At 38.6% G+C, this 17278-nt stretch overlaps 1 protein-coding gene across 1 annotated transcript in view; it reads right to left on the bottom strand.

The window, feature by feature from the left end:
• Window positions 1-350: 350 nt before the first annotated feature.
• SLC39A8 (solute carrier family 39 (zinc transporter), member 8) overlaps window positions 351-17278 on the bottom strand; it is a 62237-nt gene continuing 45309 nt past the window's right edge. The window contains exons 3-9 of the mRNA XM_009885530.1: window positions 16198-16366; window positions 12631-12800; window positions 11958-12080; window positions 10655-10822; window positions 5000-5207; window positions 4298-4482; window positions 351-497 (exon numbers count right to left, since the gene is read on the bottom strand). Of these exons, the coding sequence (XP_009883832.1) occupies window positions 351-497; window positions 4298-4482; window positions 5000-5207; window positions 10655-10822; window positions 11958-12080; window positions 12631-12800; window positions 16198-16366 (1170 nt within the window). The remainder of the gene's footprint in view (window positions 498-4297; window positions 4483-4999; window positions 5208-10654; window positions 10823-11957; window positions 12081-12630; window positions 12801-16197; window positions 16367-17278) is intronic.

Raw genomic sequence — 17278 nt, 5'->3', positions numbered from 1 at the left:
CTTGAAGACCTCAGCTTTCGTTCGGTCTTGAGTTGCATGTATCGCATAACTCTACTGGCCAAGTAACATCCTTTATGACAGTTCAGATATGTCTGATAATTTTAAGTAGAAATAAAAAATAGTAGAATCAGTTCTTAGGCACAGTACATTAGTTAACAGCTCCTGCTCTTTGGATTGACTGCAAGTCCTAAAGAAGAATTTCCTGTATTTGGACCAAGGGGGACAGGACAAGACTTGTCACTGTTTCAAAACTAAGTAGACTAAATCAATGTCCCTTTATGGATTTCAAGTGTCTTCCATTTGTAATTTACTTGATGTCTTCAGTACTGCTTCCATTTTCATTTGCATTATCACAGCTGAATATTTCCTGCATACAAGGTAATCATCAGTATAGCAGTAAACCCTGTTAGTAAACCAGCATTCTGAATAAGGAAGAATGTGAGATCCATCTTTCTTCCAGTCACTTTCTCTCGCAGCATATCATTCATCTCTGGGAACTGAAAAAAGGGATATTTTTAGGTAAGTATTGCCATCTTGTGGTAGTGTGCATAACTTAAGGCATTAAGAGCTGAACCATATTGCTACTTTGGACTGAATGTTAGAACTAACAGAGGCTGAAGGAAATCACAGGAATAGGTCACCCTAGTTGCCCGCTTCACCAAGGATGGCAAAATGAACTGGTGTTTTGTTCATGTCTACTGTGATTTCACCTGGTTGTCTGTCATGCAAATTTCCTCTTTTTGATTCCAGCAGTTCCCTAGCGTCCAATTGTTGGTCCATATGTTGCTAGGAGCAGCTGCCCTTATATTGCTAAATGTTGTGTTTCTTCCTTCACTAGTATAGACAGAGAAATCCTTGTTCAGGAGATCAAAGATTAGGATTCTCCTGCTTTATCTATAAGCAAATGAAATGAAGCTGAAAACAAAAAAAAAAAACCCTCAGAAATAAGAAACCTGTTACAAATAGAAGGTCTGGTGGGCTGATGAGGTAGTGGTAAAGCAAGGAATGAAGAAGAATGTTGTGAAACTGGTGGTAACACATGCAATACTACATTACAGTGCAAGGAAGAGATTCTTCATTCTGTAACTCGCATCTTAATGGCAACACAATAGCAAAGGATGACTGATCTACTGTGAACTGCAGAAACAAAGACACTTCCTCTGAGAGCCAATGGAGGTGATGGCAGATGGGCAGTGGTGATAAAGTCCCCCGCATGGGGTGATTCAGAATACGTGTTTGCTGCAGATAAAGTCAGCTGCAGTTGATTTTGACAAACATACTCAAACAAGCTTTAAACTCTTCTCCAGTTGTGCTCAGAATAGTATATCCAGAATGCAACGAAGACTCTCAATTTCAGTGTTAGTTTGGAAACCTTCAGGCTGGGTGAGGCAGAAGCTGTATCTTTCTTTGATCTCACAAGGCAAAAACAACCATTGAAGGTAATGCAATTCTTGAAGGACAGACAAAGGTTAGTGGGAAGTGGCCAAACCTTCCCAGAAAACATTCCAGAGCTCTGTAATCCTCTTGCATAAGAGGCAAAGACAACAAACCAGATCAGCTTCGTGCCATACAGCAAGGCTCATTTGTGCACACACCTCAGTGTTCACATTCTCACATGCCCACAGCCTCACCACACAACGACCTTACTGGCAAAGGCTGGACTATGCCAATACTGTAGAAAAAAAGAACAGCGAAAAGAAAAGAAAGAAGAAATGACATGCTAGTTAATCCTACCTGCTTCTGGACAAGCAAACCAGAAGTGTGTGAAAATCGTAACAGAAAGTGGAAAGTCAGATTCTGTACAGAGCACTTGAATGCCCTGTTTCAGACTTTTCAGGGGGAAGAAAAATTCAGATAGGTAACTGACACAATCCAAAAACCTATAAAAAGAGAGAGAGATTGAGGGGGCAGAGAGGAGGGAGAGGCAGAGAGAGAAACAGAGAGAACAGAACAACAGATACAAAGAAAAGAATGTTACCTACATTGATGGATTTAATAACAAATTTGAGCCACTCTAAATTAATGCCATGAGTTTTACACATCATAGTTGAGTACACTACTATTCATTATGTAAGAGTGAAACTGAATGAAAAGTACAAGTGAACTTGTAAAATATACTATTTACATTGTTCACTTAACTCTAACATCATTACCTCTTAAATCCTATGTTATTACCTAAACTATAATAGTATTTTTTGAAGTAGTCACTATACATGACAGTTCTTAAACAAATATATAACCAAACTAGGGTCTCAAATCTTTTCAAATTCAGGCCTTACTCTTCCAGTTCTACACTCAAATGGATTCTCATGTAGCAGCTGTAACCATCTTTGCAGATACATCTGTTCTTGCAACACTGAACTAAACATAATAAAACTTAAAATTCTTGAAAGATCTTTTAATTTTGAGATAAAACATCGTCATAAGAGTAACTTATGGAATATTGCTGACTGTCTGTGAATCCAGATTTCCCAATGTCTAAATCTGATCTGGATCTTAGCATAATTTCTATGGCTTATATCTTCTAGCACACTTTTAAAAATAAATGATAGCCAGACTGTTTTCAATAGAATTCAGCAATTTTATCAGTCAGAACCAAGAAATTGGGACTGGCACTGTTTAAATTAAAACAAGAACAGAATTTAAGTCAGGTTTTTCACCTAAACAATCCCAAAATTACCACTGTGGTTACACAACACCTTTCATTCAACTCAAATCTAAATATTTATTTTCATTTTTTCATGTTTATTTTTTTCCTTTTCTCTTAAAATATGGTTTAAATAAAGAGACAAATGAATCTTTGAAAAATAATCACAGAAATGTAGGGGTTGGAAGGGACCTTCAGAGATCATCTAGTCCAACTCCCCTGCCAAAGCAGGTTCACCTAGAGCAGGTTGGACAGGAATGTATCCAGGCAGGTTTTGAGTATCTCCAGAGACGGAGACTCCACCACCTCTCTGGGCAGCCTGTGCCAGTGCTCTGCCACCCTCAAAGGAAAGTTTTTCCTCATGTTGAGATGCAGTTTCCAGTGTTCCAGTTTGTGCCCATTGCCCCCTGTCCTGGCACTGGGCACCACTGAAAAGAGTCTGGCCCCATCCTCTTGCCACCAGCCCTTTAGATATTTATAACCATTGATGAAATCCTCTCTCAGTCTTCTCTTCTCCAGACTAAACAGACCCAGGTTTCTCAGCCTTTCCTCATAAGAGATGTGCTCCTTTCCCTTGATGGTCTTCAAAGCCCTCTGCTGGACTCTCTCCAGTAGTTCCCTGTCCTTCTTGACCTGGGGAGTCCCGAACCGGACATGGTACTCCATATGTGGCCTCACCAGGGCAGAGTAGAGGGGGAGGATGACCTCCCTTGACCTGCCGGCCACGCTTTTTTTAATGTGCCCCAGGATACCATTGGCCCTCTTGACCACAAGAGCACATTGTTGGCTCATGGTCAATCTGTTGTCCACCAGGATTCCCAGGTCCCTCTCTGCAGAGCTGCTTTCCAGCAGGTCAACCCCTAACCTGTACCAATGCATGGGGCTATTCCTCACTAAGTGCGGGACCCTACACTTGCCCTTGCTGAACTTCATTAGGTTCCTCTCCACCCAAACTCTAGCCGGTCCAGGTCTCACACAGCCTTCCGGTGTGTCAGCCACTCCTCCCAGTTTTGGGTCATCAGCAAACTTGCTGAGTGTATACTCTGTCCCCTAATCCAGGTTGTTGATGAATGTGTTAAACAAGACCGTGATGAATATGTTAAACAAGACCGGACCCAGTACTGACCCCTGGGGAACACCACTAGTTAAAAGCCTCCAACTGGACTCTGTGCCACTGATCACAACCTTCTGAGCTCTGCCATTCAGCCACTTCTCAATTCACCTCACTATTGACCCATCTAACCCATACTTCCTAAGCTTACCTATGAGCACGTTATGGGAGACAGTGTCAAATGTCATAAGGTGAAATACTTTGCCACTTTAGAATTATGAAACAAATATTTATACACTTTTTACTCTTTGATGAAACCAGCCCAAATTCATGAAAAGCTTGTGTCTCTCAAAGTCCTTTTCAACTATAATTTGATCAGCCCTATATGTGAAGTGAAAGGCTTTCATGTTCCATGAATAAGCATAACTCTTTGTGCACCTCCATTAAGGGTATAACTGATGACTTAACATCTAATTATAATAATAGGTAGATAACACTGGCAGGAGAGGGACAAAATACTAAATTCTATCAGAGAGACTTAAAGCAATCTTTGTTTTCTTGCAGAAAAATAAATAACCGAAAATGAGATTATATCTCACCATATCTGCCAGAGAGATGTACAGGAACATTCCACCAGCTATGGCAAAGATGATGTTAGGAGCAAAGTTGTTGCCTACTAATATACCAAAAGCCATCCCAATGTAACAGGAACACGCAGACACAAAGTTGAAAAAGAGAGCCTGCCGAGTACTCATTCCTGCATTTAGCAAGATGACAAAATCCCCTAAATGGAAAAGAAAGGGAAAAAAAAAGAAAACCAGCTTCAGAAAATTATATTGTGATTATTTTCTGATTTCAAAGGAAGTCTGAAGAAAAGACATGATTTGTATACAAATTATAACCCACTGCTGTTCTTCTTCATTCAAGTAAACAGTGAGCATTTCCCTTCAATACTAAGGTAACTGAAATATTCTAAAGCAAGTAGGTGTTGCACATTTGAGCTAAGAATGTAGGAACACAGAACTACCTATAACGATTAAAAAAAAAAATTAATATAACAGTGTATGCAGCATATATGAACAGGGCAATTAATACCTCTCTAATACACATTCCCAGCTTCCACCCATCTGCACTTGGGAACTTCCTGTGCTAGATGTGTATTTTGGTGCTTAGGAAGTTTTTGATGAATATTTTTTCCATTAATTCATATACACTTTCTTTCAATCTATGCCAATTTTTGGCCAGCACAACCTCCTACAACAATGATTTCCACAGCAAACATGTTGAATGAAGATCCTTACCCAGTTCATGAGGAAACTCTTCACACAAGATGGCTATGGAGGTACTAAGTCCTTGTAATAGAGACAAAGTGAAAGAAGCACCAATAGCCAAGCCATCTATGAAATTATGTACGGCATCACTCAGCGTTACCATCCAAGCAATGGTCCCAATCTTTGACAGCGGACGCCCGTTAAGACACTTGCATAATCTGTTTTCGATGGCTTCCTCCTGGAAGAAAATAACGTGATAAAGCCATTACATAAAATACAGAATAAAGAAGCCAATGAATCACGCTTCTTTATTTAAATGAAAGACGAGTATAAAATAAAGCACTACTGCATGTGGAGACTAAAATGCTTGGTCCGAGAAGCAAAAGGCACAGGTAGCAGCAGCAAATGTAAAAGGCAGTGGTAGCAGCAGCCACAGTAACAGCCAGGTACATGTGAATATAGACACACATCCAGATACTCCATAAACTTTATTTATAATTTGGGAGAGGACGGTCAAGTCCAGCTATTCAAATCTGTTTCTACAAAGTGCATGTTTAATAAAAACAGCAGTGGGTAATTCTGACTGTGTGAGTTGAAGGCTCGGAGCATGAAAACAACAGGCTAATACAAAACTGCAATGCACACACACACCAGAGATCTGAGTAACTCCTCCCAGAAGAGGAAGTAATTTATACATGCAGTGCCATGCAATAATGAAAAACGTGAAGTAGATAAACGTGTGCTGCCATTTTAGCTGGGAGCACAAATAACGTTCCCCTAAAAAGTTCTTGATGAACCAATCTGATAAATTTCTGTACACACATATACTGTAGTTACATAATATTTGCAAGCACTATAGTATTTCCCCCCTAAAAAAAGGATTTGCATATAAGGCTTACTTAGTAGTGCTTACTTACTGGAATGCATACTCAGTAATAAATACATCTGTGTGCCCATAGACATATTTATACAGGTCTCCTTCTCTTGTAGGAGAAGCGTGTAGAAGACCTCTTCCTCTTTATGAAAAGGTCACAGATTACTCTAAGAAACTTTCCTTAGTTGTTAAAAAGAACATTGCACACTGTTTTAGTTTTGCCACAACAAAAGCAAACGCTACCAGGCAACTAAATTTTGAACTTTAGAGAAATATAATGATTAATACATTCTTACAAAATATTTAATGACAGAGCAGTAAGGTCTGTCTCAGGATTTGTTCACCAGATTCTTATCTGACTTCCTACATCACTGTATGTAGGACCTGCCTTGGGACAGGACAAAAGTTCAGCTCAGGGATTTCTGACTTGGATGCCTATTGCACTACTTGGAACTTGTAGCTAATAGACCCTTGGTTAAATAGCGCCACAACTGCCATAAAGCACACTTACAGCTCCTATTCAATGCATAGGAAGTCCTGAAATTATACTTTTATGATCTGAACATGAGCAATGGTGTCCAAAAATTGGGATATTCCCTGCCGACTCAAATACATAAGTTTTAGGCTTGTAGTACATGCTTGCCTTCACTTTTTGGACATTTTCCTCTCAACTTTTCATCTAACATACAAGCAATGCCAATCATATTTTTGGGATGATTAATTTGTACCTGTACTAATTCTGTTTGGGATAGGATCACTTATGAGTAATAGACTCTTAATCCACAAAGGCAACTTGAACTTCACTTGAAGAAAGAAATATTACAAGGCAAGCCACATAAAATACATACATTGGCTAACTGGAAGTAGAAAGAAACATGAGAATGAGAAAATCCAAACACAATTTTAGTATCTTACACCTATACACCCAGCTCCCTGAGCTGAAGTTCTGTTCCCCTATGGTTTTTTTTGTTCCCTGGTGACCATCCTCCAAGCTGCCTAAGAATTGATGGAGGCATTGTTTTTTAGGTTATCCTGATTTCTGCCAAAAGCATATCTTCTTTCTTGGGCATGCTTCTAGCTTCACTGAGGAAATAGAGTTTGAGACAATGCACAGATTTCCATTTTGAATAATTCATGCATTTTTCTGCCAAAAAAAGAACATTTTTCTTTTGGAAACCACACACACACAAAAAAAAACCACCAACCACCCAACAACAACAGCAAGTATTTTCTGATAAAGCAATAACATTAATCTCAAGGGACTGTATTTTGAAAAGGTATATTAGCAACTTCTATTATACATGAGAATGAGAGGTGGCAATGAAAACAGTGAGCAAATAATACAAATGTGCAAAAATGTCACTCAAACATAGTTATTTATATTTGTTCCCACCAAATCATATCTGGTTTTTATGTAGGAACCATGTGCAGGCCTACAGTTTTCTAAGGGCTGTAGGTGCGTAACCAGCTTAGCCACAGTACAAAGTAAAGGACTTATTTTCTGGTACCAGTAGCACACTTGAGAATTCCAATGACAATCCAAAGCATTGCATATGTATGACAAACATAAAAGTCTGATCTGAAGGGGGGATTTTTTTAAAAATAAATAATTTACTAATCTACCCGCTGAACTTTCTATGCACGTATGAAAAAAACTAACATTGAGCAAGAAGATGCTATTAAGAATTAGCTGTTGAACTCATCAAGAATGGAACTGACTAGAAATTTGCTGAGGTTTGGGTTGTTTTATCTATGGACCTTTTTTTAATTAATTGTAATTAATTTAGAAGAACAGTATTGATTTACTTCTAAAAATTTCTATCTTGATTCAATCTTTCAAAATGCAGAAACAATCATAGTTTAAAAACTAAGAATTGATTTCTGAGAGGCTATCTGCTGTTTACTGTGTAGGTCTGAAGTATAGTTCTTGCCTGTAATCTATTTTAGATAACGTCTTGACTTCTTTTGTAAATTATATAAAGTACAATGACATTGCTTGTCTGGGTTTACATTCGCAACTTTACTAGATTGTGTGTCTTACAGAAGTAGATGAATGACTAATACATATTCTTAATGTTTAAGATATGACAGACAACTGACAAATTTACCCTACAAATATATAGGATACCAAGGCAAAACCAAACAACGTCTGTGTCTGCTGGACCATTCCCACTTTGTCATGGTAGTTTAGCAGATGTCACAGAAGAGATGCCAGCTAAGGAGCTCTGTAATACCCAGCTGGACTATCAGGTCTGACTTTTATTAACTATTAGTGCGATTCTGTATTATTTGTATCTCCACAGTTTATGGTAAACCAAAGACATCCTTGTTATTTTTGCTCTTCTGGAGACAATTTTTTCTTTAAAAGTAATGGCCTCTACTTTGTTCCCAAACTTAAGATATTATACAGACACTCTCTTACTTTATCCTTCGATATCGGATATCTCATAAGATTACTATTGCACTATTATCTAATGCAACTCTGACTCCCTCAGAAATGAACGAGACCTTTTGTGTCCTCTGGAAGTGCCCACAGGACCAAGAAGGAATCCTGACACTGCCTCCTGGGCATAAAGACAGTCATAAAGTTTTGTTTTACAACCCCTGCATTGGGCACTCGAGGATACAGACATTTCAGCAATTTGACTCCGAAGCAACTTTTCTTCAAAGTCATTGTTGTCAAGCCATATAATTTTAATACACAGTAGATACAAATTTTGGGTCAGTACAAAAGAGGTTTCTGAGGATTCAAAGGTTGCAACTACTGTTGCAAGTAAAATCTGAAAGTATGTGACTAATTAAACATTTAGATTTACTCTGGCAGTCAGTCTGTTCCAGGATTAACAGGGAGAAGGTGGCTGGACCCCACAGCTGAAAATAGGTACCACACTTTCCACAATCAGACTTCAAACTCCCTCCTTAAAGCCTATGTGATGATTTCTGGCTACACTGTGTTTGCCCTCTCTAATAAGCTTTAGATTACAAGGACACATTAAAATTCTATTAGGTATGTAAGAACCAAATGGTTCCCGCATAAATACCAAATGCCTGTAAAGTTGAATGCATACCTAACCTCACCGCACTACTCTAGCGGCTCCCAAACCCCTCTGCCACATTGGCCCTCCCCTGTCCCCTAATGACTCTGAAGGCTACCTGGCCCCTTTGAACCTGCCTGGAGGAAGAAAAGAGTAATGGTGGCTTTTTTGTTGCTATCTCCAATATCAGCAGAGGGCTATCTGCCACTGGGATTTCCTTGCAGCCAGCCTTGGCTCTAGAGTAAATTTTACCCTGTTACTTTCAGAAGGCTTTAATACTACATATTGTCTTCCTGACTTTGAAGCAATGGAGAGGAAGAAAGAATGGAAAGCATGAATTTTGATAGGAACAATAAGTAGAGGATAAGAACCTTTGTGAAATTTTAAGTCCTTAAAGTCAAGATGGCATGTAAAAAGAGATGTATGAGTGTTCCACAAAGGATCTTGGGGTCACCTACAATACTTTACGATCATGAGCATTGCAACTAAACTAGTTGCTAGATAGAAATGCTATATAGTTACACTTTATTATTATAATCTATAACAGGATTTTATTATGTTTACATTATGCATAAGCAGATGGCTAGCCAAAACATAATAACGGAGTAAGTCCAGACAAACCTTCTGGGAAACAGGGCAGTGCCACTGGAGATGACTGTCTCTGCAAAGAGTGGAGGGCTCTTTTGTTTGTTTTACAGATCTAGGGACACTCATAATACTAATTTCCTCTCGGTGCCCCTGCAATTTTAATTATTAAGCATGTTTCTCCTAGTTTTTAAAACGCCCAGTATTCACCATATTTCATGACACTTCTACAGTAAGGACAAGTACAATTTTGCTACTTTAAACTGTGTGCATCAAATGCATCAAATACCCCATAAGCCTGCAGGGTCACAGCAGAACTTTCAGATTCTCTCCCAGCTGTTAGGTCCTGTTTCTTTCTTCCTCTCCTTCTCCTCACTGCTCCCCACAACTTACTGGCTAAAGAACTGGGTGGTAAACCAGAAACCTCTACTATGAAAAAATCTGCCTTAGCCATCAGAGAATTGTTTCTATGTGTTGGGTTTGTTGTTTTGTTTTTTTCTTTTTTTTCCAAGAAGGGACAGTCCTGCTCCTCCCTGTACAGGCAAAAGAGTAAAGAAGCACACCAACTTTCTCTTCCTGCTTCAATTTTCTTCTCAAACAGAAGGAAGTTGTATTTGTAGTATGAAAACAAACACAGAGAAATATAGAGAACAAATTTGAAAGAGAATAATACTTAAACCAGGAGGAATGGCCTCTGCTTTAACATATTACCTCCATAATTCCCACAGTATCCAAATATACTGGACCTAGCACAAGCAGCCCTCAGAAGATACCACACAGAAGTCACTGTATCAGTTTTTCTCATTAGTCATCGATTCAGAGGAACCAGGTTCTCACACTTAAGGATTTACATACTCAGGAACACAATATGGATCACACTCTTTAAACAAAGCAATAACAACAACAACAAAATCAAAATTAACCTAGTTGTCTGATTAAATATGTATCTTTGTCTTACCCATCCCAACAATGGTATCAATCCGCTCTTTTTGTTGGCTACAAATGGAATGCATCATTCAGCTTTCGTAAGCTTTGCCTCAAAACCCCGTATCTTTTTCGTAGGGCTCAAGCAAGTTATAAGCTGTAAGTTTACAAAAACTTGACAAAAGTAATAAAAATTCATAATAGCTCTCCTCTCAGATATGCTTATATAATTGGCAGGGATTAAATAAATAGACACAGTTTTCATACCTGTGCTGAGACCACACTGATGCCGTCAAAACCAAGGTTTCCATTGCTTTCTATGATGGCTGAATTTGCATAACACGCCCCCCCATTGCTGGATGATAGTGGTTTGGGTGGGTTAGTCTTATCCTGAGAATGATTCTGTTCACCATTTCCGGAGTCATTATGGCCACCCTAGGAGACAAATAAATAATTAGGTAGCTAATTAAAACAAAAGCAAGATAACAAACATAAGAAAACAGAGGTGTGGGCATCATATTCATCCTGCCTTGCTTTCAGCACCAAGTAAATGTTTAAACGGGCAGCAGTAAACAGGTAAATGTTTAAATGAACTGCAAATGTATCTAAGTTCCTAACTTATCTCTTACTTTTAGCAGGTCAGAATACATGCGGGCATTTTCAATTTTTGTACCTTTATACAGTACATCCCAAGCCAAATGCCTGACGGTAAGTGATCAACATTTGCTAGTTATTCATGGCTGCTTGTCAAACAGAGCTTATTAGTCTTTGTCAACTGTTCCCAAAAATAAAGGGGAACAAAATCATTTTTTTCTATTTTTTTTTTTTGGTGCAGTTATTACAAATGAAGGACAGTTGATCTTCATAATTTCCAATATAAGCAATAGTTTGGGAGGGGGAACCTTAAGAGAGGTAAGAGAAGCATTAGCAGAGAGGACCAAGAAGTTTGCAAGGCCCTTCTCTGAAACAAATTCAGCCTCACTCATGTGAGTATGCAGAAAATAAGTACTCTGACATATGGGTAGAAAGCAGAGCCCTGTGCAATATGGGTAACTGCAGTGTCACCAAAGCAGATCTGTGTACCAGAGCGTGGGGAAACACAGAGCTAAAGTTACCGAATGTGAGATTCAGACACAGAAAGCACAGGTACCCTTTACAGGTGATTTAAAAGGCATATATGTCACATTGTTTTCTCCTGCCCAAAGGAGAGCTCCAGTGGCAGACTCCATTCTCTCCAGCTCTCGCGTATTTCCACTTTTTTTTCTGAAGTGTTTAGCTAGCACAGCAACGACTTGGCTGTTGAAAGCAACTAGAGCATACGCCAGCAACAGCAGACCCCACTCACATCTAGATTCTATTCCCAACTCTGCTTGAAACTCCCTCAAAAAAATGAGATTGTTTCCCCTATCCATATGAATTTTAAACAGATATATCAGAACACGTGGTAAGGCTGAATTCCTCAGATAAAATGGAAAAAAAACCCACACTTTATTAAACTATCAAGTATCTCATAAAATATAACAGGTACTTTAAGGCAAGGTTCATTCAGTTAGTGATACCTTTTCATTACCTGGTTATAGATCTTCAATATCACTTTAAGAATCCTTTCCACAAAGAAGAGAATATAGAATCCACCAAACACAGCAACTGCTTTCTCAATATAGTTAACTACTTTGGGGTCAAACCCAAATGCCTAACAGTGAAGAAAAAAAACAATGCAAATTAGTCTGTAATCTTAGCACATTTCCAGAGAACAAACAAACGAACATCCCACACACACAGACAGTTCTCTAAAATACAGACTGTCTCTCTACCCACCATGAGTTTCCAGGAGGCTGAAATTACCAAAGATCCAAATCGTTTTAGATTTTTTTTTTTAACTTGGATTAAATGTTAACAGCATTTAATTCAGTAGAACTTTACATGCAGAATGTAGTAGTAAATTCCAACATGAGGAGGGTCTAAACTGTAGTGCATTAAAGTTCAATAGAATTTTAGCCAATGCATTTCCCCTCCTGTCTAGAGGCAGAACAGCCCTTGGTCTTTGCCATGGCACCATTAGACATGGATCTTGATGGCTCTGCTCACTCAGCCAGAAAGAGATGGTAGCTAATGTCACTGAAGCCCTCCCGCAAGCCTTTGAAGATTGCAGCCCACACACAGAACCCCACTGCAGCATGCTTCTAAAATTAATACACTTTAGAAACTTGTACACAAACCAAATAATGATTCTCCTTGCTTACCTCCGGAATGAGCTGGAAAATCGCATTAGAAAAGAGAGTGCCAATGGCCAAGCCCACAAAGTAAGTTAAAACCTTGGGGAAATATGACTTCTTTAAGAGGGGAGTTAAAATCAATCCCAGAAGTGATGCAAAGTTAATGATAGTCACAGCCAGGAACCCAAATCCCCAAACTGTGGATAAACAAGCAGAAATATAAAATATTTTAGTATAACCCCACTTCAGGCTTTTTGTGATTTTTCTAACAGCTAAATTGGCATGGAATTGGGGAAAAAAAAGTGATTACCTGGTTGAAATTACACTTCACACATATAAAAATCTTAAAATGCATAGATACTTAAGATGCATACCTGCAGAAAGGAAACACTGCCTGGTACTACCGTATTAAAAATGGAAACTGTGCTAGTATAAGACCCGGGAAAGACTATCTGCTGCTAGGATAAATCAGGTCTCTCTACATTCAGTGAAGAGTAAAAATTTAAGGCTTAAGCCAACCGTCAAATTAGCTATAGCACAGACATAAGAAAAAAATTCTCACTAGTCGCAGGGTTAGATCCAGTTGCCATTTACTCCTAAGGAACTCCAAGATAGAAACTTAGTTATGCCAGGGGACGTTTAGACTGGATATTAGGAAAAAATTCTTCACAGAAAGGGTTATTAAACACTGGAACAGGCAGCCCAGAAAAGTAGTGGAATCACCATCCCTGGAGGTATTTAAAAGATGGGTAGACAAGGTGTTTAGGGACATGGTTTAGTGGTGGTTTTGGCAGTGTTAGGTTGACAGTTGAACTCGATCTTAAAGGTCCCCTCCAACCTAGACTATTCTACTCTATGATTAAAACAAGTGAGCAAATAACCTCAGACAATGAAAGAATAAATTGAGTATTATCCACCCAAGGCATTTAACAGATCCTGCAGTGAGCCTCAGTAGTATGGGGACTACTTTAAACTAATGAAATTTTTAAAGGAATAAAATAAATCTAAGATCTTTCCTATACATTCTCCTGGAAGGTGCTCCTGGGCCTTGTGGCAAGCTTTTCTTTGAGTTCAGAAGGACCTGACGTATAACTGGAAAGAAAAAAGATTACCCCAAAATTACACAATTAAAGGAACTACTACTTCAAGAAAAATACCAGTAATTGGGGAAAAAAAATAAAAAAAGTTATAAAATTCCAAGACAACCAATGTTGCCAAAGTTACTGCATTATGGACTGTATTTCACAATATCACGTATGCACAGCTGTCTTAAAATTGTTCTCGCTAGGACTCCATCCACACTAAGCTTTCATGAGTACATGCACCTCTGAAAGTTGGCTAGCCTGACTTCACATATCAGAGCACAGCATTCTGTTCAGTACGCACACTCTCTTCCCTCGAGACTGGTGGCACGGTCAGCTTTTGCCAATGACCATTATTCCTTCTGTCTCTAGAACTGCGGCCCCAACAAAGAGACAGCCAAAATATCCAAAGCCACAGGAAATCCAAAAAATAAAATGGCAGGAGTGCAAGTAAGATGCCCTCCTTAGAACACAATTGCACAGCATTGTTCCTTGTAAGAAGTGGGGACAACTGCTACGGGCCTTCCTGAGGCAGGCTCAGGCTCTTCCTGAGCCCTGTCCTGGGATGAAGAGGAAATAAGGGTATGAATACCTTTCTGAAGAAGCCAAGCAGAGAGCAAAGAACCTGTTTGCCTTGGACAGAATAAGTGCTACTGGGCATTTCCAGCTATTTCATGCAGCTCTGCACACCTCCCTATTACCTTTCAGGGAAGCAAGAAAGGGAAGGACACAACTGTGCCTCTAAGGTCAGCTAGGTTAGATATGAGATATACAAACCCCGAGGTAAAAGGACATGCTATATGCTGCCTTTTAACTTGTACTCTGCTTCGGCAACACTATTTTTTAATTGGCAAGTAGCTGTCCCGTAAAGCTTATTGTACTAATTTCTTCTGAATATCTTGTCTGTTTTATTTTGGAAGACAGAATATTGTTAAGTGTGTGGGAGTCCCTGGGCAGAAAATTCACATATGCACAGCTGGAAACATGCATTGAGGATTTTGCTTCATGGGCAGTAACTGAAATCAGCTGGTCTCTCGTTTTGTGATGGGGTGGGGGTGTGCATAAATCAACATCTGCTTTTGGCACTGGGTCTTTCTGTTAATCTCCCTTAAAAATAAGTACCACTGTGTATCACAGCCTTATATCCTTGTGGTTTTAAAAAACCCTAACCATGGGCCTTGCAGATTTCTTGCACTGCAGCCAAGGGAGGGGCAGAAAGAAGGCTGCCTTGCTTATCTGGCTACTGGACATGCTTCTGAGCTAGCAGGATAAAAGAAAAAAAAGAGGGATGGTCTAAGTAGCTTAGAAGGTTAACTAAAGGTCAAGCTTTCCACATACAACCTACTTAAACAGCCCCCCCTAAAAAAAAAGAGAAAGACATATCCTACCCTCCAGTGCAGTTATTACGGACTTCTTAACAATATGTGCCCTCATATGGTATAAGCAATCTAGAACAACCGTGGTAAATTGATGCCATGGTTCCAGTGATTAATCAAATATAATTCTAATGATTCACTGACACAACTAAGTTTTAGGAATGATCTATCATTCTTAGAAAACATCATCACATATTAATGTTATTAATACTAATATTTCAAGTTATGAAAGACAGTGCTCTATCCCTCATCATAAATACTGTCATTAGGGACCTGCTCATCCAACATCCTAAATTTTAACTTTAATTTGGCTAGTCCCTTGGAACAATAAATTTAGTTGGAATACTGAGAAAATAAATAGGCCATTACATATTTGATCCTTAACAGTGCAACAGCTGACTTTATTAACCAGCTGAATCTCCCCTGTCCTACATTTTTTTACTGCACTGTACAGTTCTGTGCACAATAAATAGAGAAAGAATAAGGACAAAAATAGGAGGAAGGAATATTAAGGCCGCTCAGCCATGTGATGATGTTCCATATGGAGGAGGCAGCACAGATGATGACATGAAAGCAGGAGTCAGAGTTTGGAAAGAATATGAACATTTTTCCTCAGTAAACCAGTCACTGGCTCTCTTGGTGTCGTGAGTCCCACCTGCAAATAATTCCATTTGAATGCAGACCCCTAATAATTTTACCTTGAGTTGCCTTGATACGTGTACATCCCACCAAGTCTGATTTCCCACTGCAAATCGCCTGCACAAACTTCCTTTCTGTACTCCCATCTTCTCTCCTATTAACCAGCTGTTAGTGAGAGTCCTTATGCTTCAAGGCACAAACCATTATCCAAACAAAACAGGTCAGAAAGATTCTTCCTTTAATGAACAAATTATTCCATAACTACCTACTCGGTTCTTTCACCTTTCTCTAAAACATTTTTAACATATTACTGTTAAGAGATAGGATATTTGTTTAGATAGTCCGCTGACCTGAAAGAGCATTTTAATTTTATGTTCCCACTTTACAACTATATCCTCCTAAACAAGACACTCCTGTAATGTATAGATAAATGCTCACTATTCCCCTAAAGAAACCCCACTCCAGTCGTCATATTAATGCAATTAATATTAACTAACCTTGTAAAGAATGTGGTTTAGACGTATCCACCAAGTTTTCCCGATGATCACATGGGTGAAAAACTAGCTGTTGCAAAACAGCAGGACATACTGTAGAGAAGCTTGAATTTGATACGTAGTTGTTGTTTGGTATCCCATGCAAAGAAAAGATTTCCTCACCAGTCAAGCACTGGAACAAAAAGGGATTTTGCCAACTTAATACATTAATGCAAAACCAAAAAGTAAGTCATACACTGAGAAACCCAAGAATTACAACACGAAAATACTGTAATGCATTTTCAAGGAAGTGTACACAGCATTTGTACGCTCTGCATGAAAACTCCGTGATTGCTTAATGTGAAGCAGAAGTGATTCAAAGTATTTTAAGTAAGATAAATCACAAATCAATGAAACATGTTTTAAATAAACATTTGCAGATCTTAGGCGCTATGAACCTGGACAGTTAAACCTTACAATACGTTTGGAAAAACAGCTTCAAAGTAATTAAAATCTCACGTAATTAAAAATAATTAAATTTAAGAGCAGACTAGATACAGTTAAAATCTCAGTAACAGAGTGTGTCAGAAAATGATTGGTAATTCAGTGACTCATGTAAGTGTAATGTCATTCATGTAAGTGACCACTACTTTACAAAAATGCTGCCCAAATTAGTTGTTTAAAAATGGTCTAAATGTTAGCAGCACTCAACATTATTCATTCATTTTATAGCAATAATTGTTAAGAGCAAACATTGTTTTGTAAACTCAACCTATACTCCAATGAGATAAACTCTTACTTGGGATCTTCACTTTGCCTTCAGCTCAGGACATAACAATATCTAATGGGTGAAGGATAAATGTACTCAGCAGTGCTAAACCGGGCCAGGGGCTCGGCTGGTTGCTCTGTTCATTATTTTCAACCAAAATGTTAAAAGATAAACCATGAAATACCTTAAAATATATATCCACAGGGGAGAAAAAAAAAAAAAAAAAAAAAAAAAAGAGTATTTTTACATGAAATGTTCTATACTGCTGAAATCTTTCATCTAACACTTTCCGTTTATTCACATTCATTACCTCCTACAATAATCAGTAAGGAAAGA

This window comes from Charadrius vociferus, unplaced genomic scaffold (genome assembly GCF_000708025.1).
Source record: "Charadrius vociferus isolate BGI_N301 unplaced genomic scaffold, ASM70802v2 scaffold55, whole genome shotgun sequence".
NCBI classification, from domain to species: Eukaryota; Metazoa; Chordata; class Aves; order Charadriiformes; family Charadriidae; genus Charadrius; species Charadrius vociferus.
Note: the sequence above shows the minus strand (reverse complement) of the source record. Positions and strands in the feature narration are given on the sequence as shown.